The sequence below is a fragment of the Saimiri boliviensis genome, chromosome 2 (assembly GCF_048565385.1).
Source record: "Saimiri boliviensis isolate mSaiBol1 chromosome 2, mSaiBol1.pri, whole genome shotgun sequence".
NCBI lineage: Eukaryota > Metazoa > Chordata > Mammalia > Primates > Cebidae > Saimiri > Saimiri boliviensis.
This window is the reverse complement of record NC_133450.1, coordinates 83,240,138-83,264,927: the sequence shown is the minus strand read 5'-3', so window position 1 is coordinate 83,264,927 and position 24,790 is coordinate 83,240,138. Positions and strand designations below refer to the sequence as shown.

The window sequence follows — 24,790 nt, the reverse complement described above, 5'->3', positions numbered from 1 at the left end:
GGTACCAGTTTTGTTGTTTTGTTTTATTTTGTTTGAGACGGGATCTCACTCTGTTGCCGAGGCTGGAGTTCAGTGGCAGTGGCATGATCTCGGCTCATTGCAGCCTCCACTTTCTGGGCTCCAGTGATTCTGCAGCCTCAGTCTCCTGAGTACGTGGACTACAGGCATGAGCCAAAAATGCTTGGCTTAATTTTGTATTTTTTTGTAGAGACCAGGTTTTGCCTTGTTTCTCGTACTGGTCTCAAACGCCTGACCTCAAAGCGATTCTCCCACCTCCCAAAGTGCTGGCTGGGATTACAGACATGAACCACAATGCCTGGCTGTGGTATCAGTTGTAACGTCTCTGATTTTATTTATTTGATCTTCTCTTTTTACCTTAGTCTAGCTAAAGATTTCTCTACTTTGTTTACCTTTTCAAAAAAACAACTTTAATTAATTTGTGAATTTTTTAGTTTCTGGTTTTTTTGTTTTGTTTTTTGAGATGGAGTCTCACTCTGTTGCCCAGGCTGGAGTATAGCAGCATGATCTCAGTTCATTGCAACCTCTACTTTCTGTGTTCAAGCAATTCTCTTGACTCAGCTGGGATTACAGGCATGCACCAGCATGCCCAGCTAAGTTTTGTATTTTTAGTACAGGGTTTTGCCATGTTGGCCAGACTGGTCTCAAACTCCTGACCTCAGATGATCCCCCACATTACTTAATGACCACCTTTGCCTTTCTTTTTCCTTTTTTCTTTCTTTTTATTTATTTATTTTTTTTGGCGACATGGGGGTAGACAAAGTCTCACTCTGTTGCCCAGCCTGGATTACAGAGGCAGGATCTTGGCTTACTGCAACCTTCACCTCTCAGGTTCAAGTGATTTTCCATCTCAGGCACCCAAGTAGCTGAGACTACAAGTGCGTGCCACCATGCTTGGCTAGTTTTTTTTTAGTATTTTTAGTAGAGATGGGGTGTCGCCATGTTGGCCAGACTGGTTTCGAACTCCTGGCCTCACATGATCTGCCCATCTCAGCCTCTGAAAATGCTGGTTTACAGGTGTGAGCCACTGTGCCTGGCTTTTTTTTTTTCTGGTGTTGTTTTGTTTTTTCACTGTTTTTGACTTAGTCTGTTATATCTGATGTAAGTATAGCTACTCTTGTTCTTTTTTGCTTTCAATTTGCATGGAATTTCTTTTTTCATTCCTTCACTTTTAGTCTGTGTGTTTATAGGTAAAATGAGTTTCTTGTAGGCAGCACATGGTTGAATCTTACAGGATTTGTTTGGTTTTGTTTTGAGTAATCACTGACTGCAGCTTCATCCTCCCAGGCTTAAGCAATTCTCCCACCTTGGCCCCTCAAGTAGCTGGGATTACAGGCATGTGCCATCACATGCAGCTAATTTTTTAATTTTTCATAAAGATGAGGTCTCGCTATGTTTTCTTGAACTCCTGGGCTCAAGCGATCCTTCCACTTGAGTCTCCCAGAGTCCTGGGATTATAGCCATAAGTCACCATGCCTTGCCTGAATATTCTTTTTTTTTTTTTTTAATCGATTCTGCCACTTAAGTCTTCTAATTGGAGAATTGAGTTCATTTACATTCAAGCTTATTTGTAAGTAAGGACTTAACTATTGGCATTTTGTTACTTTTTTTTTTTTTCTAAGTACTTTTTTCCTTTCTTTCTCTCATAATGATTAGCTTTAATAGTAAGTTTGGTTCCTTGCTTTTTTAGTGTATCTACTCTAGGTTTTTAATTTGCAGCTGTCATGAGGCTTACAAAAAAATAAAACCAGTTATTTTTAATTGATGACTTAATTTTCATATCAAAGAAAAGAAACTGGCTGGGCATGGTGGCTCATGACTGTAATCCCAACACTTTAGGAGGCTAAGACAGGCAGATTACTTGAAGTCAGGAGTTCAACACCAGCCTGGTCAATATGATAAAACCCCGTCTCCACTAAAAATACAAAAAATTAGCCAGGTACGGTGGTGCATGCTTGTAATCCTACTACTTGGGAGGCTGAGGTGGGAGGATCAGTTGAACCCAGGAGGCAGAGGTTGCAGTGAGCCAAGATTGTGCCACTGCACTCCAGCCTTGGAAACAGAATGAGACTTCATCTCAAAAAAGGCAAGAGAGAGAGAGAGAGAGAGAGAGAAGAAGAAGAGAGAAGAGAAAGAGAGAGAGAAACAGAAAAGACAAAACTGGAGTCTATACTTTAACTCCAGTTTCCCAACACCCATCAAATTTTGACTTTCAGTTGTTGCAATTTACATTGTTTTATGTTGCCTGCCTCCCCCCTACCCCCCTGCTTTCTCTCTCTCTTTTGGGAGATGGAGTCTCCCTCTGTTACCCAGGCTGGAGTGTGCAGTGGTGTAATCTCATCTCACTGCAACCTCTGCCTTCCAGGTTCAAGCCATTCACCTTCCTCAGCCTGAGTAGCTGGGATTACGTGGCCCACCACCACAACTGGCTAGTTTTTGTATTTTTAGTAGATACAGGGTTTTGCCATGTTGGTCAGGCTGGTCTTGAACTCCTGACCTCAAGTGATTCACTCTTTCAACCTCTCAAACTGCTGGGATTACAGGCATAAGCCACTGTACCCAGCCTATGTTGCCTATCTCTTTTTTTGAGACAGTCTCGCTCTGTCGCCCAGACTGGAGTGAAGTGTCACCATCTCAGCTCACTGCAACCTCTGCCTCCTGGGTTCAAGTTATTCTCCTGCCTCAGCCTCCCGAGTAGCCGGGACTACCAGCACGTACCACCCTGCCCAGCTAATTTTTTGTATTTTTAGTAGAGACGGGGTTTCACTGTGTTAGCCAGGATGGCCTTGATCTCCTGATTTTGTGATTCTCCTGCTTCAGCCTCCCAAAGTGTTGGGTTTATAGGCATGAGCCACTGCGCCTGGCTCTCTGTTGCTATTTCTTAACAAATTGTTGTTGTTAATATTTTTAATAGTTTCATCTTTTATTCTTCATAATAAACATGTGAATGCTTTATGTACCATGGTTATACTATGAGAGTATTCTAAATTTGTCTATATATGTACTTTTACCAGTGAGTTTTGTTTTTGTTTGGTTTTGTTTTGCTTTTTTTTTTTAATCGCATTTTAGGTTTTGGGGTACATGTGAAGAACATGCAAGATTGTTGCATGGGTACACACATGGCAGGGTGATTTGCTGCCTTCCTCCCCATCACCTGTATCTGGCATTTCTCCCCATGCTCTCTCTCCCCAACTCCCCACCCCCCACTGTCCCTCCCCTAGTTCCCCCTGACAGACCCTAGTATGTGATGCTCCCCTCCGTGTGTCCATGTGTTCTCATTGTTCAGCACCCAACTATGAGTGAGAACATACAGTGTTTGATTTTCTGTTCTTGTGTTGGTTTGCTGAGAATGATGGTTTCCAGGTTCATCCATGTCCTTACAAAAGACATGAACTCATCGTTTTTTATGGCTACATAATATTGCATGGTGTATATGTGCCTCATTTTCCCTGTATAGTCTATCATTGACCAGTGATGATGAGCATTTTTTCATATGTCTGTTGGCCTCATGTATGTCTTCTTTTGAAAAGTGTCTGTTCATATCCTTCGCCCACTTTTGAATGGGCTTGTTTGTTTTTTTGTTGTTATTCTGTTTAAGTTCTTTGTAGATTCTGGATATCAGCCCTTTGTCAGATGGATAGACTACAAAAATATTTTCCCATTCTTTTGGTTGCTGATTCACTCTAATGACTGTTTCTTTTGCCGTGCAGAAGCTGTGGAGTTTGATTAGGTCCCATTTGTCTATTTTGGCTTTTGTTGCCAATGCTTTTGGTGTTTTGGTCATAAAGTCCTTGCCTACGCCTATGTCCTGTAAGGTTTTGCCTAGATTTTCTTCTAGGGTTTTTATGGTGTTACATCTTATGTTTAAGTCTTTACTCCATCTGGAGTTAATTTTAGTGTAAGGTGTCAGGAGTGGGTCCAGTTTCTGCTTTCTGCACATGGCTAGCCGGTTTTCCCAACACCATTTATTAAACAAGGACTCCTTTCCCCATTGCTTGTTTTTGTCAGATTTGTCAAAGATCGGATGGTTGTAGATGTGTTGTGTTGCGTCTGAGGCCTCTGTTCTGTTCCATTGGTCTATATCTCTGTTTTGGAACCAGTACCGTGCTGTTTTGATTACTGTAGCCTTGTAGTATAGTTTGAAGTCTGGTGGTGTGATGCCTCCTGCTTTATTCTTTTTGCTTAGAATTCACTTGGATATGTGAGCTCTCTTTTGGTTCCATATGAAGTTTAAGGTGGTTTTTTCCAGTTCTGTGAAGAAGGTCGTTGGTAGCTTGATGGGGATAGCGTTTAATCTGTAAATTACTTTGGGTGGTATGGCCATTTTCACGATATTGCTTCCTCCTAACCATGAACATGGAATGTTTCTTCATCTGTTTGTGTCCTCTCTTATTTCATTGAGCAGTGGCTTGTAGTTCTCCTTGAAGAGGTCCTTTCCGTTTCTTGTTAGTTATATTCCTAGGTATTTTATTCTCTTTGTAGCAATTGTGAATGGCAGTTTGTTCTTGATTTGGCTCTCTTTAAGTCTGTTATTGGTGTATAGGAATGCTTGTGATTTTTGCACATTGATTTTGTATCCTGAGACGTTGCTGAAGTTGTTTATCAGTTTCAGGAGATTTTGGGCTGAGACGATGGGGTCTTCTAGATATACAATCATGTCATCTGCAAATAGAGACAATTTGACTTCCTCCTTTCCTATTTGAATACCCTTTATTTCTTTTTCTTGCCTGATTGCTCTGGCTAGAACTTCCAATACTATATTGAATAGGAGTGGTGAGAGAGAGCATCCTTGTCTAGTGCCAGATTTCAAAGGGAATGCTTCCAGTTTTTGCCCATTCAGTATGATATTGGCTGTTGGTTTGTCATAAATAGCTTTTATTATTTTGAGATACGTTCCATCAATACCTAGTTTATTGAGGGTTTTTAGCATAAAGGGCTGTTGAATTTTGTCAAAGGCCTTCTCTGCATCTGTTGAGATAATCATGTGGTTTTTGTCTTTGGTTCTGTTTATGTGGTGAATTACGTTTATAGACTTGCATATGTTGAACCAGCCTTGCATCCCCGGGATGAAGCCTACTTGATCATGGTGGATAAGCTTTTTGATGTGCTGTTGCAATCGATTTGCCAGTATTTTATTGAAGATTTTTGCATCTATGTTCATCATGGATATTGGCCTGAAGTTTTCTTTTCTTGCTGACTCTCTGCTGGGTTTTGGTATCAGGATGATGTTGGTCTCATGAAATGATTTGGGAAGGATTCCCTCGTTTGGGATTGTTTGGAATCGTTTCAGAAGGAATGGTACCAGCTCCTCTTTGTATGTCTGGTAGAATTAAGCTGTGAATCCATCTGGACCTGTGCTTTTTATGGGTGGAAGGATCTTAATTGCTGCCTCAACTTCAGTGTTTGTTATTGGTCTATTCAGGGTTTCGACTTCTTCCTGGTTTAGGCTTAGGGGGATGCAAGTGTCCAGGAATTTATCTGTTTCTTTCACGTTTACTAGTTTATGTGCATAGAGTTGTTTGTAATAATCGCTGATGATGGTTTGTATTTATTTATTTATTTATTTTGAGACGGAGTTTCACTCTTGTTACCCAGGCTGGAGTGCAATGGCGTGATCTCGGCTCACCGTAACCTCCGCCTCCTGGGTTCAGGCAATTCTCCTGCCTCAGCCTCCTGAGTAGCTGGGATTACAGGCATGCGCCACCATGCCCAGCTAATTTTTTTGTATTTTTAGTGGAGACAGGGTTTCACCACGTTGACCAAGATGGTCTCAGTCTCTTGACCTTGTGATCCACCCGCCTTGGCCTCCCAAAGTGCTGGGATTACAGGTGTGAGCCACTGCGCCTGGCCGATGGTTTGTATTTCTGTGGAATCTGTGGTGATATCCCCTTTATCGTTTTTTATTGCATCTATTTGATTATTCTCTCTTTTCTTTTTTATTAATCTGGCTAGTGGTCTATTTTGTTGATCTTTTCAAAAAAACAGCTCCTGGATTTATTGATTTTTTTTTTGAAGGGTTTTTTGTGTCTCCTTCAATTCTGCTTAATCTTAGTTATTTCTTGTCTTCTGCTAGGTTTTGAGTTTTTTTGATCTTGCTCCTCTAGCTCTTTCAATTTTGATGTTAGGATGTCGATTTTAGATCTCTCCTAGCTTCTCATGTGGGCATTTATTGCTATATATTTTCCTCTAGAGACTGCTTTAAATGTGTCCCAGAGATTCTAGTATGTTGTGTCTTTGTTCTCATTGGTTTCGAAGGACATCTTTGTTTCTGCCTTCATTTCATTGTTTATCCAGTCAACATTCAAGAGCCAGTGGTTCAGTTTCCATGAAACTGTGTGGTTCCGAGTTAGTTTCTTAATTCTGAGTTCTAACTTGATTGCACTGTGGTCTGAGAGACTGTTTGTTTTGATTTCCATTCTTTTGCATTTGCTGAGGATTGATTTACTTCCGATTATGTGGTCAATTTTAGAGTAGGTGTGATGTGGTGCTGAGAAGAATGTATATTCTACGGATTTGGGGCGGAGAGTTCTGTAAATGTCTGTTAGGTTTGCTTGGTCCCGGTCTGAGTTCAAGTCCTGGATATCCTTGTTAATTTTCTGTCTCGTTGATCTGTCTAATACTGACAATGGGGTGTTAAAGTCTCCCACTATTATTGTGTGGGAGTCTAAGTCTCTTTGTAAGTCATTAAGAAATTGCCTTATGTATCTGAGTGCTCCTGTATTGGGTGCGTTTATATTTAGAATCATTAGCTCTTTTTGTTGCATTGATCCTTTTACCATTATGTAATGTCCTCCTTTGTCTCTTTTGATCTTTGTTGGTTTAAAGTCTGTTTTATCAGAGATGAGAATTGCAACTCCTTTTTTTTTGCTCTCCATTTGCTTGGTAAATCTTCCTCCATCCCTTTATTTTGAGCCTTTATGTATCCTTGCATGTGAGATGGGTTTCCTGGATACAGCACACTGATGGGTTTTGGCTTTTTATCCAATTTGCCAGTCTGTGTCTTTTTGATTGGGGCATTTAGCCCATTTACATTTAGGGTTAATATTGTTATGTGTGACTTTTATCCTGCCATTTTGATGCTAACTGGCTGTTTTGCCTGTTAGTTGATGCAGTTTCTTCATTGTGTTGATGCTCTTTACCATTTGGTATGTTTTTGGAGTGGCTGATACTGGTTGTTCCTTTCTTTGTTTAGCGCCTCTTTCAGGAGCTCTTGTAAAGCAGGTCTTGTGGTGATGAAATCTCTGAGTACTTGTCTGTTCGTAATGGATTTTATTTTTCCTTCACTTATGAAGCTTAGTTTGGTTGGATGTGAAAATCGGGGTTGAAAGTTCTTTTCTTTAAGGATGTTGAATATTGGCCCCCACTCTCTTCTGGCTCGTAGGGTTTCTGCTGAGAGATATGCTGTGAGTCTGATGGGCTTCCCTTTGTGGGTAACCCAGCCTTTCTCTGTGGCTGCCCTTAGCATTTTCTCCTTCATTTCAACCCTGCTGAATCTGACGATTATGTGTCTTGGGGTTGCTCTTTCTTGAGGAATATCTTTGTGGCGTTCTCTGTATTTCCTGGACTTGAATATTGGCCTGCCTTGCTAGGTTGGGGAAGTTTTCCTGAATAATATCCTGAAGAGTATTTTCCAGCTTGGATTCATTCTCTCCATCACATTCAGCTACACCTATCAAATGTAGATTAGGTCTTTTCAGATAGTCCCATATTTCTTGGAGACTTTGTTCATTCCTTTTTACCCTTTTTTCTCTAATCTTGCCTTCTTGTTTTATTTCATTGAGTTGATCTTTCCATCTGGAAATGCAGCATCCACTCACCCTCCGTGCTTTTGCTGGGAGCTGCAATCCTGAGCTGCTTCTAATCGGCCATCTTAGATCCTTGGTCTGTTTTGTTTTGTTTTTTGAGACAGGAACCTCCATCTCCCAAATTCAAGCAATTCTCCTATTTCAGCCTCTCGAGTACCTGGGATTACAGGTGTGCTTTACCACGCCTGGCTAATTTGGCATTTTTAGTAGAGATAGGGTTTCTCCATGTTGGACAGGCTGGTCTCAAACTCCTGACCTCAGGTGATCTGCCTTCCTTGGCCTCCCAAAGTGCTGGGATTACAGGCATGAGCCACCATTTCTGGCCAACCAGTGAGTTTTATACCTTCTTGTTACACATTTCTTTCAGGTTGAAGAACTGCCTTTAGCATTTTTTATAAGACAGGTCTGGTGTTGTTGAATTTTTTAAACTTTCGTTCGGCTAGGAAAGTCTTTGTCTCTTCTTCACGTCTGAAGGATAGTTTTACTGGATAAAGTGTTCTTGGTTGACATTTTTTTCCTTTAGCACTTTGTTATACTACTCCCTCCTAGCCTGTAAGGTTTCTGCTGGGAAGTTTGCTGCCAGGCCTATTGGAGTTCCTTTACTTGTTACTTGCTTTTTTTTTTTTTTTTTTCTAAATTACAATTTAATTTAAGGATTTGCTTTGTTTTGTTTTGTTTTTGTTTTTGTTTTGTAGAAGTGGGAGTCTCACTATGGTGCCCAGGCTGGTCTTGAACTTCTGGCCTCAAGCAGTCCTCCTACCATAGCCTCCCAAAGTGTTGGGATTACAAGCATAAGCTACCACACCTAGCCTATCTGCTGCTTTTCTCTTGCTGGTTTTATGACTTTTTCTTTGTCCTTGACCTTTGAGAATTTAATTATTATATGCCTTGGAGTAATCTTATTTGGTTGAATTTAATTGGTGATTTTTTTTACCTTTCTTTACCTGAGTATTTATATCTTTCTCTAGGTTTGGAAAATTCTCTGTTACTATTACTTGGAATAAACTTTCTTTTTTTTTTTTTTCTTTTTTTTTTTTTACAGAGAAACAACAAACATTATGCTGTATTTTAATTACATATGTGTAATTAAAAGAGATAAAAAATTTTTAAAAGTCCGTTCCTTCTAGGCTTAAACGTGTATTTAAAATTTCATAGTAAACAAATACTTGTAAGTGATGCTTTTCCCATATTTCCAAATAAGATAATGTTGAACAGACCTTATAATGAGTTTTACATTTGATCTGTTTTTGGTAAATATAGGTGTGCAAAACTGAGTTATATATTCTTCTTTTCAAAAATTCTCCCTTTAATGAACACTTGTTTTTGACACTGGTCAAGACGTTTGGCATACTAAGGGAGCAGTGTCCAGGAAGATACCTGAGAAGACAAGCGTGCCCTCCCCTTATTACCTCCCTTTTTTTCTTTGAGGTTTTAAGATCAAGATATAAGTTATTTTAAGGTCTCAAAATAATCCTTTCACAAAAATAAGAGAGTTTTATGTTGTAAAAACATTAGTTATTTGTCAAAGGTTATGTTCTTTGGTCTTCTTCCATCACCAGCCGTCAGCATCTCCTAAAGATCGGTTTTTTCTTCATAATGACACCTGCATGCGGCTCGCTGGCTGTCCAGATATGGTTTACAACCTAAATGTATAACACTGTCAAACTAGAGCTCCACTGTTGTTTCACAGGCCTGAACATGCCGAGTTAGTCCTAGTGTTTTCTGTACGTCTCGGCAGATCTTGGAGAGGCAGTACTGGAACTCCTCGTCACAGTCATTCTTGCTTTTGCCACAGGTCTCATAGCACCTGTCATGTTGGTTGCAGCATTTTGTCAGGGAAGGGATACCAATGTTAAGATGAACACCAAACAGTGGAGAACCACATCCATTCGGTGGGGAGGGTTTATAACCATAACGTGGGAAAGGCTTAGATCCGTCACTGCATTTATACTGGCAGAGACCGTCCTCGCCTCCCAGGAGGTCCAAGGCGGCGTTCAGGTACGTGTCTATCTTGTGAACGCCGTTCCGGATGGTCTTCAAGGTGGCCCTCCAGTCGGTGTTCTGGGCCTGCTCCTGGCACCTGACAACAGCAGCCGCGAGGAGCAGCAGGAGGATAAGCGCGGGGCGCGGGAGCAGGGCCATCCGCGCAGCGTGGGGCTCTACGGGTCCCCGAGCCCGGCGGCAGGCGCGTCCCCACGGAGCCCCCGGGACGCGCTAGGCAGCGGCGCGGGCCCGGGGCTTGGCAACCGCCGGCTCCATATCCACGCCTCCTTCCCCGCTGGCCGGCAGGGCCTCGCTGGCTTTACGGGAACCGCCTCTGGGAGGCAGCGCCGTCCCAGAGACGCTTCCGCTCACCTAGGCCAGCGCGCCCGCTCCCCGTCCCCTGTGCGCCTGCGCCGGAGCGCGGCGGGGCGGCTACTTGGAATAAACTTTCTACTCCCCTCCATGCTCATTCTCCACTACCTCTTGATTGCCAGTTACTCATACATTTGTTCTTTTGATGCTATCCCACATATTCTTTAAGCTTTCTTTGTTCTTTTTCATTCTTTTTCTTTCCTCCTCTGTATTTTCAAGTAGCCTGTCTTTGAGCTTGCAGGTTTTTTTCTTCTGCTTTATAATTTCTGCTGTCGAGACCCTGTAATGCATTTTTGTTTGTTCAGAATATTTCAGCTGCAGGATTTCTGTTTCATTTTTTAAAGATTATTTTAATATCTTTGTAAAGTTTCTTGCAAACTTTTCTCAATTATTTCTCTGTGTTTTCTTGAAGTTTGTTGGGCAACCTCAAAACAAATGTTTTCTATTTCCTGTCTTAGATCATACCTCTCCATCTTTTCAGGATGGGCCACTGGTACCTTATTTATTTGGTTTGGTGAGGTCATAGTTCTCTCAATGTTCTTGATGCTTTTCAATGTATGTCAATATCTGGACGTTGAAAAAATGGATTTTTATTCCAGTTTTTGCAGTCTGGCCTTGCTTATACCTGTCCTTCAGAGGGCCTTCCAGGAATTCAAAGGAGACGGTTGGGTTCCCTAAGCCTGTGGTCACTGTAGCCATCTTAGCACTTAGAGGGCACCCTAAGCCTGTGTTGCTGGTACTTTGTTAAAGACTGCATTGTCCCTGGCCCAGATGGACCTGAGTAAGACCCAGGAAGGGTTCCCCACCTCGTGTTGTAATGCTGGCCAGGGCCCTGAGCCCAGCACTGGTTTAGTTGCTGTGAGCTTAGTACTGGGTTCCAAGGAAAAGTCCCATGCACAATTCTGTCTCCTTCCCCAAGCAGATGGTATATTTCTCTGCACCATGTTGCCCATAGTTGGGGGGAAGGGTGATGCGGGCAGTTCTGTGGCTGCCACAGCTCATGCTGTGCAGGGTTTCACCTGAAGCCTATGGCCTCTTGGACCAGGGTGTAAGTGGGTTATGCCCAAGGCCCATGGCTGCTACCACGCTGAAATTTATTTGGGGCCCAAAACCACTTTAGATGGCCAGCGATGTGAGAATCACATTCATCCTGATAGGGTGGTGAATTCTTCTTCTTTTTTTTTTTAATCTAAAATAGACTTTTTCTTTATTTTTTATTGCATTTTAGGTTTTGGAGTACATATGAAGAACATGCAAGATTGTTGCATAGGTTCACACATGGCAGTGTGATTTGCTGCCTTCCTCCCTTTCACCTACGTCTGGCATTTTTCCCCATGCTATCTCTCCCCACTTCCCCACCCCCCCGTCCCTCCTCCATTTCCCCGCAACAGACCCCAGTGTGTAGTGTTCCCCTCCCTGTGTCCATGTGTTCTCATTGTTCAACACTCGCCTATGAGTGAGAACATGCGTTGTTTGATTTTCTGCTCTTGTGTCAGTTTGCTGAGAATGATAGTTTCCAGGTTCATGTCCCTACAAAGGACACAAACTCATCGTTTTTGATGGCTGCATAATATTCCATGGTGTATATATACCACATTTTCCCTGTCCAGTCTATCATTGATGGGCATTTGGGTTGGTTCCAGGTCTTTGCTATTGTAAACCATGCTGCAATGAACATTCGTGTGCATTTGTCCTTATAGTAGAACGATTTATAATCTTCAGTGGTGAATTCTTTTCTGGTGTTTAGTGCGGGTCTAGAATCTTTGTCCTTGGGCACAGACCTGGAATTAGGCTGTGGGGTTTTGCCTCATGCTGTGTATTACTGTGGCAGACTTGGCACTGGGCTGTAAGGCAAAGTCCCACGTCATTAACCAGAAGGAGTTCTGCCATGTGGACAGTGTCTCTCATCACTGCTTAGAGTTGGGGTATAGTTGGTGCAAACAGTATGAGACTATCTTTCCTGTTCTCTTCAGTGCATCTTCTTCTTGTAAAATATAGTGCTTGTATCTATCAACTGGTTTTCCTAGCTGTAGTGAAAATATTTTTTCGTGTGGATAGTTGTTCAAATTGATGTTTCTGTGGGGAATTATCTTTGAAGGGTCCTATTCTGCCATCTTGCTGTGCCTCTGTGTCACTGATCTGTTGTTTATTATTATTTTTTGAGATAGAGTCTTGCTCTGTTGCTCAGGCTGGAGTGCAGTAGCACTATCTCGACTCACTGCAACCTCTGCTTCCAGGTTCAAGTGATTCTTCTTGGCTTAGCACCCCTGAGTACCTGGGACTATAGGCATGCGTCAGGCACCAGGCCTACCTATTTTTTTTTCTTTGGTATTTTTAGTAGAGACTGCGTTTTGCCATGTTAGCCAGGCTGGTCTTGAACTCCTGACCTCAGGAGAACAAAGTGCTGGGATTACAGGTGTGACCACTGCAGCTGAACAAAGTGCTGGGATTACAGGTGTGACCACTGCAGCTGAACAAAGTGCTGGGATTACAGGTGTGACCCACTGCACCCCACCTCTTGTTTATTTATTTTTTATTTTTTTGAGATGGAGTCTCTGTCACCCAGGCTGGGTGGCATCTCAGCTTACTGCCACCCCCGCCTTCTGGATTCAGGTGATTTTCCTGCCTCAGCCTCCCGAGTAGCTGGGATTAGAGGCAGCCGCCACCATGCTTGGCTAATTTTTATATTTTTAGTAGAGTTGGGGTTTTACCATATTGGCCAAGTTGGTTTGGAACTCCTGACCTCAAGTGATATACCTGCTTCAGCCTCCCAAAGTGCTGGGATTACAGGCATGAGCCAGTGTGCCTGGCTAAAACAATCACTTTTTGCAAGAACACATGCAAACAAAAAGATACACTCTAAGCACATCAGAATGATTTGGGTGGAGGAGGGAAATAGGGATGAAAAGTAAAAAAATTTGGGAGCCAGGCATGGTGGCTCACATCTGTAATCTCAGCACTTTAGAAGGCTGAGGCAGGAGGATTGCTTGAGCCCAAGAGTTTTAGTCCATCCAGGGCTACATAGTGAGACCCACCTCTACAAAAAAAATTTTAAAAAGCTAGGTGTGGTACTGCACAGATGTAGTCCTAACTACTCAGGAGGCTATGGTGGGAGTATTCCTAGAGCCTGGGAAGTTAAGGCTGCAGTGAACTGGGTGCACTCCAACCTGGGTGACAGAGCAAGACCCTAATTAAAAAAATTTTTTTTTCAATCATCTTTTAAAGTTTAATATAATAATCTTTTTAAACTGGCAAGGCTTGGTGTTTCAGAAAGGGATTCGTTCTTTGAAAAACTTCTTCCTTGGAAAGTGGTCTGTTAAGATCAGAGGTTAGCAAACTATGGCCCTTTGGCCAGTTGTGCCTGCTTACTGTTTTTGTAAATAAAGTTTTACTGGAATACAGTCATGCCCATTCATGTACATGTTGGCTTTGGTTGTACTCCCACTACAGTGTCTGAGCTGAGTAGCTGCAACTACTCAAATGGCCCACAAAGCCTTAAATATTCAGGATTTAGCTCCCTACAGAAAAAGTTTGCTAACCCTCAGTTTAGACTTTCTGTCTCTTTTGGAGCCAGTTTTGATTCTAACTTGTTAGTTTCTCTGTATATTGTTATCAGTTTCTTTTTCCTGTGATAGTTTGTTAGTCTTTTCTTGCTTTGTGGTCAATAATTTTCTGAAAGGTGTTTATCTGCTGTTTTTTCCTTTTTCTTTTTATATGTAAGACAAGTAATGTGTTGGCTGACGTTGTAACACAGTTTGAGAGAGGCACGTCTCAGACACATATGTGAAAACCCAATCATCATGCTGACGAACTGCAAAAGGATCGTGTTGTGTCTGCAGTTTTCTCATGGTTGGATTGAAGTTATGCGTTTTTGGTGAAAAAATACCATAGAGGTGATTTGCACTTCTCAGGGTTGACAGATTAGTCAAAGAGAAATACAGGATGCGGCTGGGCGTGGTGGCTCATGCCTGTAATCCCAGCACTTTCGGAGGCCGAGGTGGGCAGATCACAAGGTCAGGGATCAAGATCATCCTGGCCAACACGGTGAAACCCCGTATCTGCTAAAAATACAGAAAAATTTGCTGGGTGTGGTGACATGTGCCTGTAGTCCCAGCTACTTGGGAGGCTGAGACAGGAGAATCACTTGAACCCCAGAGGCGGAGATTGCAGTGAGCCGAGATCATGATGCCATTGCACTCCAGCCTGGCGTCAGAGCAAGAATCCATCCCAAAAATTAAGGAAAGAAAAGAAAAATACAAGATGCTAGTTAAATTCAAATTTTAGAGAGACAACAAATAGTTTTATAGTATGAATATATCCTATGCAATACCTTATTCTCAGTGCATTGTATCAGAGGTTACCCAATACTGGTATTTCTGGGGAGGTAAACTTTGATGTTAAGGTGGTGTTTGGGGTTCTGTCCACTGAATGTTGCCATTTATTCCTTTATGATTAATAAACATGGCTGTATGTGGTGGCTCATGCCTGTAATTCCAGTGCTTTGGGAAGCTGAGGCAAGAGGATCACTTGAGTCCAGTAGTTTGAGACCAGCCTGGGCAACATAGTGATACTCCATCTCTACACACAAACGCACACAAAAGCTATGTTGGTGGTGCATGCCTGTGGTCCCACCTACTTGGGAGGCTGAGGTAGGAGGATCACTTGAGCCTGGAGGGGAATGGAGGCTGCAGTGGGACATAATTGCACCATTGGCCTTGGACAGAGGGAGACCCTGTCTCAGAAGATCTTGGAGACTATGGAAAATCCTGTCTGTCCTCAAACTTACTCTACTAATTTTAGTATCTACTAGTATCTTATCTGTAGAAATTATTACTGTGATATTTTAGTGGCAGTTTTGTATTTCCCTCATTTCTTCTGTGTTTATTAATTGGAACTTTAAGGAAGTGCAGTCCCTTCTTTTATTCAGTTATTTAATATTTTTCAGTTTGGAATAATATTCTTTGGGGTATAATTCAATCTGGTACTGTCATTATTAATTTCATTGTTCAGCTTGTTCCAGCTTTAATTATTTGGAGATCTTTCAGCTTGGGTCCTGTGTCCTTTCGACATGCCATTTCCTTTTTTTTTGGAGACAGGGTCTTGCTCTGTTGTGCAGGCTGGAGTGTGGTGACATGATCGTGGTTCATGCAGCCTCGACCTCCCTGGGCTCTGGTGATTCTCACACCTCAGCCTTCTCAAGCTACAGGTATATGCAACCACACTAGGCTACTTTTTGTATATATATATTTTCTAGAGATGGGGTTTTACCATGTTGACCAGGCTGGTGTTGAACTCCTGGGCTCAAGCGATCTGCCCACCTCAGCCTCCCAAAGTCTTGGGATTATAGACGTGAGCCACCATGCCTGGCCCTTGAGCACTTCTTTAATTCATTTTTTATTGCTATCGTTATAACCCACTGCTTTAGCATATTCATAGAGTTGTGTATCCATCACCCATTTTAGGACATTTTCATTCCTCCCCCCCACCAAAAAAAATCACATGCCGAGTTATCATTCCCAAAATTCACCATTCCCGAGCCCTTGGCAACCACTAATCTACTTTCTGTCCCTATGGATTTGCCTGTTCTGGACATTTCATACAAATAGAATTGTATGTGATCCTTTTTGATTGCTTCTTTCTCTTAGCATAATGTTATCAGGATAGTGTTAGTTTCCTAGGTTTGCTTTAACAAATTACCACTTACAGAGTGGCTTAAAACAGAAAGAAATGTATGCTTTCATAGTTCTGTAGGCTAGAAGTCCAAAATATTGGTGTTAGCGACACCATACTCCCTCAGAAAGCTCCTGGGAGAAGGATCTGTTTCATGGCTCTTTCCAGGCTTCTGGTGGTTGCCAGCAATCCTTGGCATTCACTCTCACCTCTCTGTCTGCACATGACATTCTCTCTCTCACTTGCTTTCTCTCTCTGTGTGTGTCTGCCTGCCTGTTTGTCCCTGTGTTTTCATATGGCCTTCTTTTTAAAAAAAAATTTAATCTTTTTAAGAGACAGGGTCTCTTGTCACCTGGACTGGACTGCAGTGGTGCAATTACAGCTCACTCTTACCTCCAACACCTGGCCTGACATGATCCTCCCGCCTTAGCCTCCTCAAGTGCTGGAATTACCATTGTAAGCCACCACACAGCCGCTGCCTTTTTTTTTTTTTTTTTTTTTTTTTTTGAGACAGAGTCTCGCTCTGTCACCCAGGCTAGAGTGCAGTGGCACGATCTCAGCTCACTGCAACCTGCGTCTCCTGGGTTCAAGTGATTCTCCTGCCTCAGCCTCTCAAGTAGCTGGGATTACAGGTGTCTGCCAACACGCCTGGCTAATTTTTTGTATTGTTAGTAGAGACAGGGTTTCACCATGTTGACCAGGCCGGTCTCCAACTCCTGACCTCAAGTAATCAACCCACCTCAGCCTCCCAAAGTACTGGGATTACAGGTGTGAGCTACCGCACCTGGCCAACAGTCTTCTTATAAGGACATTAGTCATTGGATTTAGGGACCACTCTAATCAGTACTATCTTATATTAAGTTGATTACATCTGCAAAGACCCTGTTTTCGAATTAGGTCAAATTCACAGATACTAGGGGTTTGGACAGTATATCTTCAATGGAGACAGTGATTTAACCCACAATAAGGGATCCTTTATGTTGTAAAACATAAGAGAGCTTCATTCTTTTTATGGCCAAATAGTACTCTGTTGTATGAGCAAACGACATTTTATTTATCCATTCTTCAGTTGATGGACATTTAGATTGTCTTCCGCTTTTTCCCTATTAATGAATATTGCTGCTATGAGCATTCCTATAAAGTTTTTGCATGGATATGTTTTCATTTCTCTTGGGTATGTATCTAGAGTTGAGTTGCAGGATCACAGGAACTGCCAGACTATTTTTCAAAGTGGCTCTCCTATTTTACCTTCCCACGAGCAGGATATGAGCAGTGTATTTCTCTCCATCCTCACTGACCTACAGTTGCTATGATCCATTTTTGATTATAGCTGTCCTACTGGATGTGAAGTGGTACCTTATTGTGACTTTGATTCCATTGCCCTGATGGATAATGGTGTTGAGCATCTTTTCATGTGCTTTTGCTCATTTATATATCTTCCTTGGAGAAATATCTAGTCAGATATTTGCCTGTTTTAAGATTTGGTTATTTGTCTTTTAAGAGTCCCTTAGCTAATATATAATTCACAGAAAATGTTCTCCCATTCTTTGTGTCTTTTCACTGTCTTGGTGTAGTGTCCTTTGAAGCCAAAAATTTAATTTTAATGATATCCAGTTTGTTTTTTGTTGTTCCTTGTGCTTTTGGTTTCATATGTAAGAAACAAGTGCTTACTCCAAGATCACAAAGATTATGCCTATGTTTTCTTCTAAGAGTTTTATGCTTTTACCTTCCACAATTCATTTTTTGACCCATTTTGAGTTAATTTTTATATATGGTGAGAGGTAGGGGTTCAAATTCATTCTTTTGCTTGTGGATATCCAGTTCTCCCAATTAAAAAGATTATTCTTTCCCCCATGGAATTGTTTTGGCACCCTTGTCAAAGATCTGTTGTCTATAGACATAGGACTTTATTTCTGGACTCCTAATTCTATTCCATTGGTCTAAATATCTGTCCTTATGCCACTACCACACTTTTTTTGTATGTGTGACAGAGTCTCCCTATATTGCCCAGGCTATTCTCAAACTCCTGGCCTCAAGTGATCCTCCCACCTCAGCCTTCCAAAGTGCTAGGATTACAGGTGTGAGTTTTTGCACCCAGCCTCACACTATCTTGATTACATAGTTTTGTAGTACATTTAGAAGTCAGGGGCCAGGCATGGTGGCTTACACCTGTAATCTCAGCACTTTGGGAGGCTGAGGTGGGCAGATCACCGGGTCAGGAGATCAAAACCATTATAGCCATCATCGTGAAACCCTGTCTCTACTTTAAAATACAAAAATTAGCTGGATGTGGGAGCACGCATCTGTAATGCTAGCTGCTTGGGAGGCTGAGGTAGGAGAATCACTTGAGCTTGGGAGGTGGAGATTGCAGTGAGCTGAGATTGTGCCACTGCACTCCAGCCTGGCAACAGAGCAAGACTCTGTCTCCAAAAAAAAAAGAAAAAGAAAGTTTGCATCTTCCAGCTTTATTCTTTTTCAGGATTACTTACTATTCTGGGTTCTTCAGATTTCCATATGAATTTTAGGATCAGTTTCTCAATTTTTGCAAAGAAGTTAGCTAGGCTTTTGATTGGGTTTACTTTGATCAGTAGATCAGCTGGGGAGCATTGTTATCGTAACAGTATTAAGTCTTTATATCCCTGAATATGGGATGTCATTGTATTTATTTAGGTTTAATTTCAATAATGTTTTGAAGTTTTCAGAGTATAATGTAAATTTTATGCTTATTTAATTAAATTTATTCCTAAATATTTCATTCCTGTTGATGGTATTATAAATGGAATTATTTTGACTTCATTTTTAGTTTCTTTATTGCTACTATGCAGAAATAAAATTGATTTTTATATATTGTTCTTGTCTCCTATACCCTTGTTAAATTCATTTATTAGTTCCGTTGTTTTTTTTTTTTTAATGGATTCCTTAAGATATTCTATATGCAAGATCATGTCATCTGCCTTTTTTGTTATCTTGCTGGTTGTGCTGAGTAGAATCTCCAGTACAAAGTTTATTAGAAGCAGTGAGAGCAGATGTCCTTGTCTTAATCCTGACTTGAGGAGGAAAGTACCCATCTTTCACCATTAAGCATGATGTTAGCTGTGGGCGTTTTATAGCTGACCTTTATCAGATTGAGGAAATACCCTTATATTTCTATTTTTTAAAAAATATTTTTATCTTGAAAAGGTACTGGATTTAGTCAGATCCCTTTTCTGATATCTGCTGAGATAATATTACAGAGTTTTTTCTTTTATTAATGTAGTGCATTGCATTGATTTGTGTATGTTGAGCCAGCTCTTTGTTTCTGTGATAAATCCTATTTTCTCATAGTATGTAGTCTTTTTTATGTGTTGCTAGATTTCAGTTTACTAGCATTTTTTTTGTTTGTTTCTGAGGGGGTGTGTGTGTGTGTGTGTGTATTCATAAGGGATATTGGCCTATAGTTTACTTGTGATGTCTTTGCCCAGTTTTTGTTTCAGTATAATTCTGGCCCTGTAGAAGGAGTTGGCAAGTGCTCCCTCCTGGTTTTTGGAAAAATCTAGGAAGGATTGGTATTAATTCCTTAAACATTTGGTAGATTTTACTAATGAAGCTATCTTGAAATTTTCTTTGATCACTAATTTAATATCTTAAATATGTACTAAGGTGTTTCATTTCTCCTTGAGTTAAACTTTTGAGTCAGTTATATACATTATTGAATTTGTTGGTATATAGTTGTTCATAGTATTCATTTATTTTTATTTCTTTTCACGGATTTTATTTATTTATTTATTTATTTATTTATTTATTTATTGAGATGGAGTTTTGCTCTTGTTACCCAGGCTGGAGTGCAATGGCGTGATCTTGGCTCACCACAACCGCCGCCTCCTGGGTTCAGGCAATTCTCCTGCCTCAACCTCCTGAGTAGCTGGGATTACAGGCATGCACCACCATGCCCAGCTAATTTTTTTGTATTTTTAGTAGAGTTGGGATTTCACCATGTTGACCAGGATGGTCTTGATCTCTTGACCTGGTGATCCACCCGCCTCGGCCTCCCAAAGTGCTGGGATTACAGGGATCAAGAATGTTTTTAAAGCTAAACATTTCCCTCTGAGCATTTGCTTCAGCCATTTCCCATAGCTTGTGATATGTATTTTTATTTTTAATATAAGTTTGCGATTTCTGTATTTCTTCCTTGATTCAATTGTTGTTAAGAATTTCTTAAAATGTTTTTGAGGCCAGGTGCAAGTGGCTCATGCTTCAAACTCCTGGGCTCAAGGGGATTCTCCCCTCCAGGCAACTGTACCACAGGCACAGTTATCTTTTAAATTATATTTTCTTGTAATACTGTTATACCCCTCCATCTCCCAGTATATCTTTTATCTACAAAATATAAAAGATCCCTTTTGGTATGTCTGTGAAATGGGTCTCTGATACAATCTTGTTTTCAAATGGCTGCCCATTTGTCTCAGCAATATTTATTGATAATCAGTATCCATAAATTATATGGATATTCATTTTTGGAAGTCAGTATAGCACTGGGAACAGCCTAGGTCACCTAGGAATATATTATGGAGTAAGAAAATAGGGCCTAGGCCTGAATTTTGGAAGGATCCCAAAATGGCAGCAGTTGAAGAGGATAAATCAACAAAAGAAAACCAGTCAGAGCGAGGAGAAGCCAGGGCCCTCGGGAAGTGATTCTTTCAGTAAAAGGGAGAGACTTGCCAAGTCGAAGCTTGCTGAGAGATTGAGGAAGTGGAAGGAAAGAAGTTGTTCACAAGATCCAGCCACATGGACACCATGGACCTTGGTGACTGCTGTTTGGAGTGGCAAGGGCAAATGTTATATTAGGGTGGGTTCAGCAGTCAGTGAGAAGTGGGAGATGGGAAACAGCGACACTAGTTGCAAGAAGCTTATCTGTGAAGGGCAGCAGAGTGAAGAGGAAGGTTTTGTTTAGTTTTTTGTTTTTAAATTTATTTATTTATTTTTGAGATGAAGTCTTACTCTGTCTCCCAGACCGGAGTGCAGTGGTGTCATCTTAGCTCACTGCAACCTCTGCCTGCCGTTTTCAAGTAATTATCCTGCCTCAGCTTCATAAACAGTTGGGATTACAGGCACCTGCCACCATGCCCGGCTAATTTTTGGGGTTTTTTTTTAGTAGAGATGGGGTTTCACCATCTTGGCCAGGCTGGTTTTGAACCCACATTGGCCTCCCAAAGTGCTGGGATTACAGGCATGAGCCGCACAACCGGCCTATAGGGAGGTTTTAAAGATGAGAGAAGCTGGCCACAGGGGCTCAAGCCTCTAATTCCAACACTTTGGGAGGCTGCAGAGGAAGGACCACTTGAGCCCAAGAGTTTGAGACCAACATGGGCAACAGAGTAAGACCCTGTCTCTAAAAAATTTTTTTTAAAAATTAGTCAAGTGGTGTGGCTAATAGGAAGGATCCAGTGAAGAGGAAGAGGTGGAAGCAACAAGTGAAGGGATTGGTCATCAGTAATGAAAGGCTTCTGACAGGGCAGTGAGAGAGCTAAGCCTGAGGCAGAAGGGCCTGGTGTCTGTTGCAGCAGGGAGAAGGAGATGAGGATAGAGACAGAACTGTCTTTGTTTCCTCCTTTATTGTCATCAGAGTAGCAATAGGTTACAGGTGATGATGAAGGTAGTCTAGTGGGTACTTGTGAGTTCCAGCAGAGGCCAAGGGTCATGTTGTTGAGGAGCTTGCTGAGGTAGAGGTTTGGTAACCACGTTGCAGATCCACAGGGTCACCCCATCAAGTCTAACTTGGCTGCTGCACCTGGGGTGGGGGGCCAAGGGTTCAGCTTTTCATAGCCCATTTCTTTCCTCCCATCCAATCTTCCACATTTATTACCGCCACTAAACGCCCCCAGCCATGGTCTCATTCCTGTTGCCCAAGTGGTGCAGAAGGCCTCCCATGCACTGACCCCCGGTACCCCTCAGATTGTAAGGCTGGCAGAGCACCCCATACTCTGAGGCCTGAGTTGTTCCAATCCCTGTTGGAACTCTCCTGTAAGCAGCCTCTGCCTGTGGCTTAGATAGATGGGGAGCAGAGATCATCTCAATACTCATTTCTGTTGCTGTGGTCTTCTTTAGGGGACATCCAGCCTTTTGTATTCCCATAAGGGAAGACCTTTGCAGTTGAGTCATCCCATTGGAAGCTGTTAGATGCAGTTCAGAGGCAGAGAAGATAATTCCATGCTTGCCTTCTGGCTCTCTCCTGAGTATCCTGTCTTCTGCAGGGTTGTACAAACTTGACTGATTCCAGGGATTCTTGGATAGGGGAGGAGCGAGGCCATTCTGCAGTGAGGAACAATCACCTATATTTGGCCAGGTCTGCCTGGAAGAACTCTGCCTACAGTGAGTTGCGGGCAATGTTGGGGATAGCCACCTGCCTGGTTTGGGGACTTGGGGGCTGATGGCTGCTAGATCTTAGTGAGTCACTGGTCCGAAGGAGAGCTGTTGCTGTCCTGAGGCACTGATGTTCAGTGCCATCACAGGGCCTTCACCTATTTATTGTAGGCCACAGAGCCTCCCTGGGCAGTTGCTGCTGCTCACCATGCAGTCCGTCCAGCTTGGGGACCTGCTTTTCCTCCTCTTATCAGGATTTGGCCAAGCATGTTGTGGACACTTCTATGGCTGATGTGAGTATCTGCTCCCACCCGTCCCCACCATACCTTTACCCAGACCTCTGCTGGATATGCAAGAAGAGAAAGTAGGAAAAAAGCTGGGCAGATTAGGGAGGCCAAGACTTTTGGGCATCTCCAGCGGTTCTTCATCTTGAGAAAAGGGGAATTTGGGCCAGGCACAGTAGCTCATGCTTATAATCCCAACATTTTGGGAGGCTGAAGTGGGAGGATCGTTTGAGGTCAGGAGTTCAAAACCAGCCTGGGAAGCACAGCAAGATCCTGTCCCTATAAAAAAAATAAAAATATTAAACCATGCGTGGTAGCTCACATCTGTAATCCCAGCACTTTGGGAGGCAGAGGTGGGCAGATGCTTGAGTCCAGGAGTTCAAGACTAGCCTGGGCAACATGGCAAAACCTTGCCTCTACAAAAAATACAAAAAGTTAGCCAGATCTGGTAGTGGGTACCTGTAGTCCTAGCAACTGGGAGGCTGAGGTGGAAGGATTGCTTAAGCCTAGGATGTTAAGGCTGCAGTGAGCCATGATCACACTACTGAACTCCAGCCTGGGTGACAGAGCTAGACCTTGTCTCGGAAAAAAAAAGAAAAGGGGAATTTATCAGATGCAGGTCAGAATGACTAACCCAGGGGCTTAGTTTTTACTGTGCCTCCTAATTTGGATGTGGCCATTGTGTCCCCAGGTAATGGCTGCTTGTTCGGATAATCTGCACAACCTCTTCAGCTGCCAGGCAACAGCTGGCTGGAAGTAAGTTTGTCAGGGTCCTTGGTATACTGTCTGTCTTGTTCCTAAGCTTGTCACCCTGCTTGGCTTGTCTCCTCCTTCCCCTTACCTAGATTCCTCAAGTCTTCACTCTGAGCCCCTCCTTTGTGATCCTTGGAACTCATTTTTGATCCCCTCCTCTTCTCTGTGCTTGGTGTTTCCCCTCAGCTATCAGGGTGAGGAGCAGGCGGTGCAGCTTTACTACAAGGTGTTTTCTTCCACTCGGCATGGCTTCCTGGGGGCAGGTGTGGTGTCCCAGCCACTGTCTCACGTGTGGGCGGCTGTCAGTGACCCCACTCTGTGGCCCCTGTTTTACAAGCCTATTCAGACAGCAAGGCTGCATCAGCGAGTGACCAACAGCATCAACCTGGGTGAGCCCAGGGAAGGAAGGCTTCCATGGGGCCTTGTTTCTGGTGTGCCCAGTGGGGTCTTGCTGGGGGACAGAGGTGGAGGGTTGGAGGCAGCCTTCTTGGGAGGCCAGGTACTTAGGTTACCTTGATTGCTCATCCTGGGTTGAGCTATGTCTCAGGTTATAGGTTGATGGCAGGAGGGCTGCTCGCTTATCAGGAAGGCTTTAAGACTAGGTTTGTCCATGGGCCCCCTGACCTTCCTTATCCCTGTCCCTCCAGTGTATTTGGTGTGTGACACCACCCTGTGTGCACTGAAGCAGCCACGGGATTTCTGTTGTGTCTGCGTGGAAGCCAAAGAGGTGCCTGCCTTGGTGGTAAAGACATTGTGGGAAGAACTTGGGCTGAAGTGTTGTGAGAAACAATCTATGTGGGCATCAGGTCCTCTGGGGGAAGGAGCGCAAATTGAGGCTGGAGCTAGGGTAGGGGTGGCTTGAAGGCTGGCCAGTGTTGCCTTTCACCATACTGTCTACTCGGGAGCCTGTTCCTGTTTTGGCCATACTACATAGGCAGGACTCCCATTTCCCTCTGTCCCCAGGGTCACCTGTCAGTCATGGCAGCCCAGTCTGTGTATGATATATCCATGCCAAGACCCAGCAGAAAAATGGTTCGCGGGGAGATCCTGCCCAGTGCCTGGATCTTGCAGCCTGTCACCGTGGAAGGGAGGGAAGTCACCAGAGTCATCTACTTAGCCCAGGTGATAAACCCCTTGTAGCCAGCCTCACAGCACAGCCTGACCTGGTCCCACAGCCCCCTAGGATTTTTGTGTCTCACTGTTGAACATCCTCCAGTGCCCACGCCCTCTGGCCTGAGACCAGGAGACTCTGGGGCTCCCTGGGCTTGCAGTAAGGGGAGTCAGGGGATAATTGGAGAGGAGGGAATGAGACAGGAGTTTATCAACCTTTTCTGAAGCTCCGGTCACCGAAGACCCAGTGACCCGCATCCTGTGGCTGATCCCAGGATCCTTAGGAGATAGATGAGTCATTGTGAAACCTCAGTAGAGTGATGACCTGTTTCGTTCACCTCTCCCCTCCCAGTCCGTTGACTTGGACTTTGTCACTAGGAGGTGAACGCCAACACTTAGATCTGAATAGCAGAGGCCAGGGGCCTGTAAACACCAAGCCAAATCTGAGGTACTTCT

General features: G+C 42.9%; 1 protein-coding gene, 1 non-coding gene and 1 pseudogene across 12 annotated transcripts in view; 1 reads left to right on the top strand and 2 right to left on the bottom strand.

The window, feature by feature from the left end:
- The window catches only part of STARD9 (StAR related lipid transfer domain containing 9), a 173,585-nt gene that overhangs the window by 147,203 nt on the left and 1,592 nt on the right, over positions 1-24,790 (top strand). For 5 of the 11 annotated variants that reach the window (XM_074393780.1, XM_074393786.1, XM_039468774.2 and 2 more), the window contains 6 exons: positions 22,079-22,196; positions 22,359-22,480; positions 23,163-23,227; positions 23,411-23,613; positions 23,872-23,966; positions 24,188-24,346. In XM_074393780.1, the coding sequence (XP_074249881.1) occupies positions 22,079-22,196; positions 22,359-22,480; positions 23,163-23,227; positions 23,411-23,613; positions 23,872-23,966; positions 24,188-24,346 (762 nt within the window). The other 6 variants (XR_012516280.1, XM_074393781.1, XM_039468775.2 and 3 more) reach the window with 6 other exon arrangements.
- Positions 9,099-9,965, bottom strand: LOC120363910 (group XIIA secretory phospholipase A2 pseudogene; annotated as a pseudogene).
- Positions 13,894-14,001, bottom strand: LOC120364197 (small nucleolar RNA U13). Its single transcript, XR_005579538.1, has one exon. It is a non-coding gene; the product is annotated as a small nucleolar RNA U13 (small nucleolar RNA).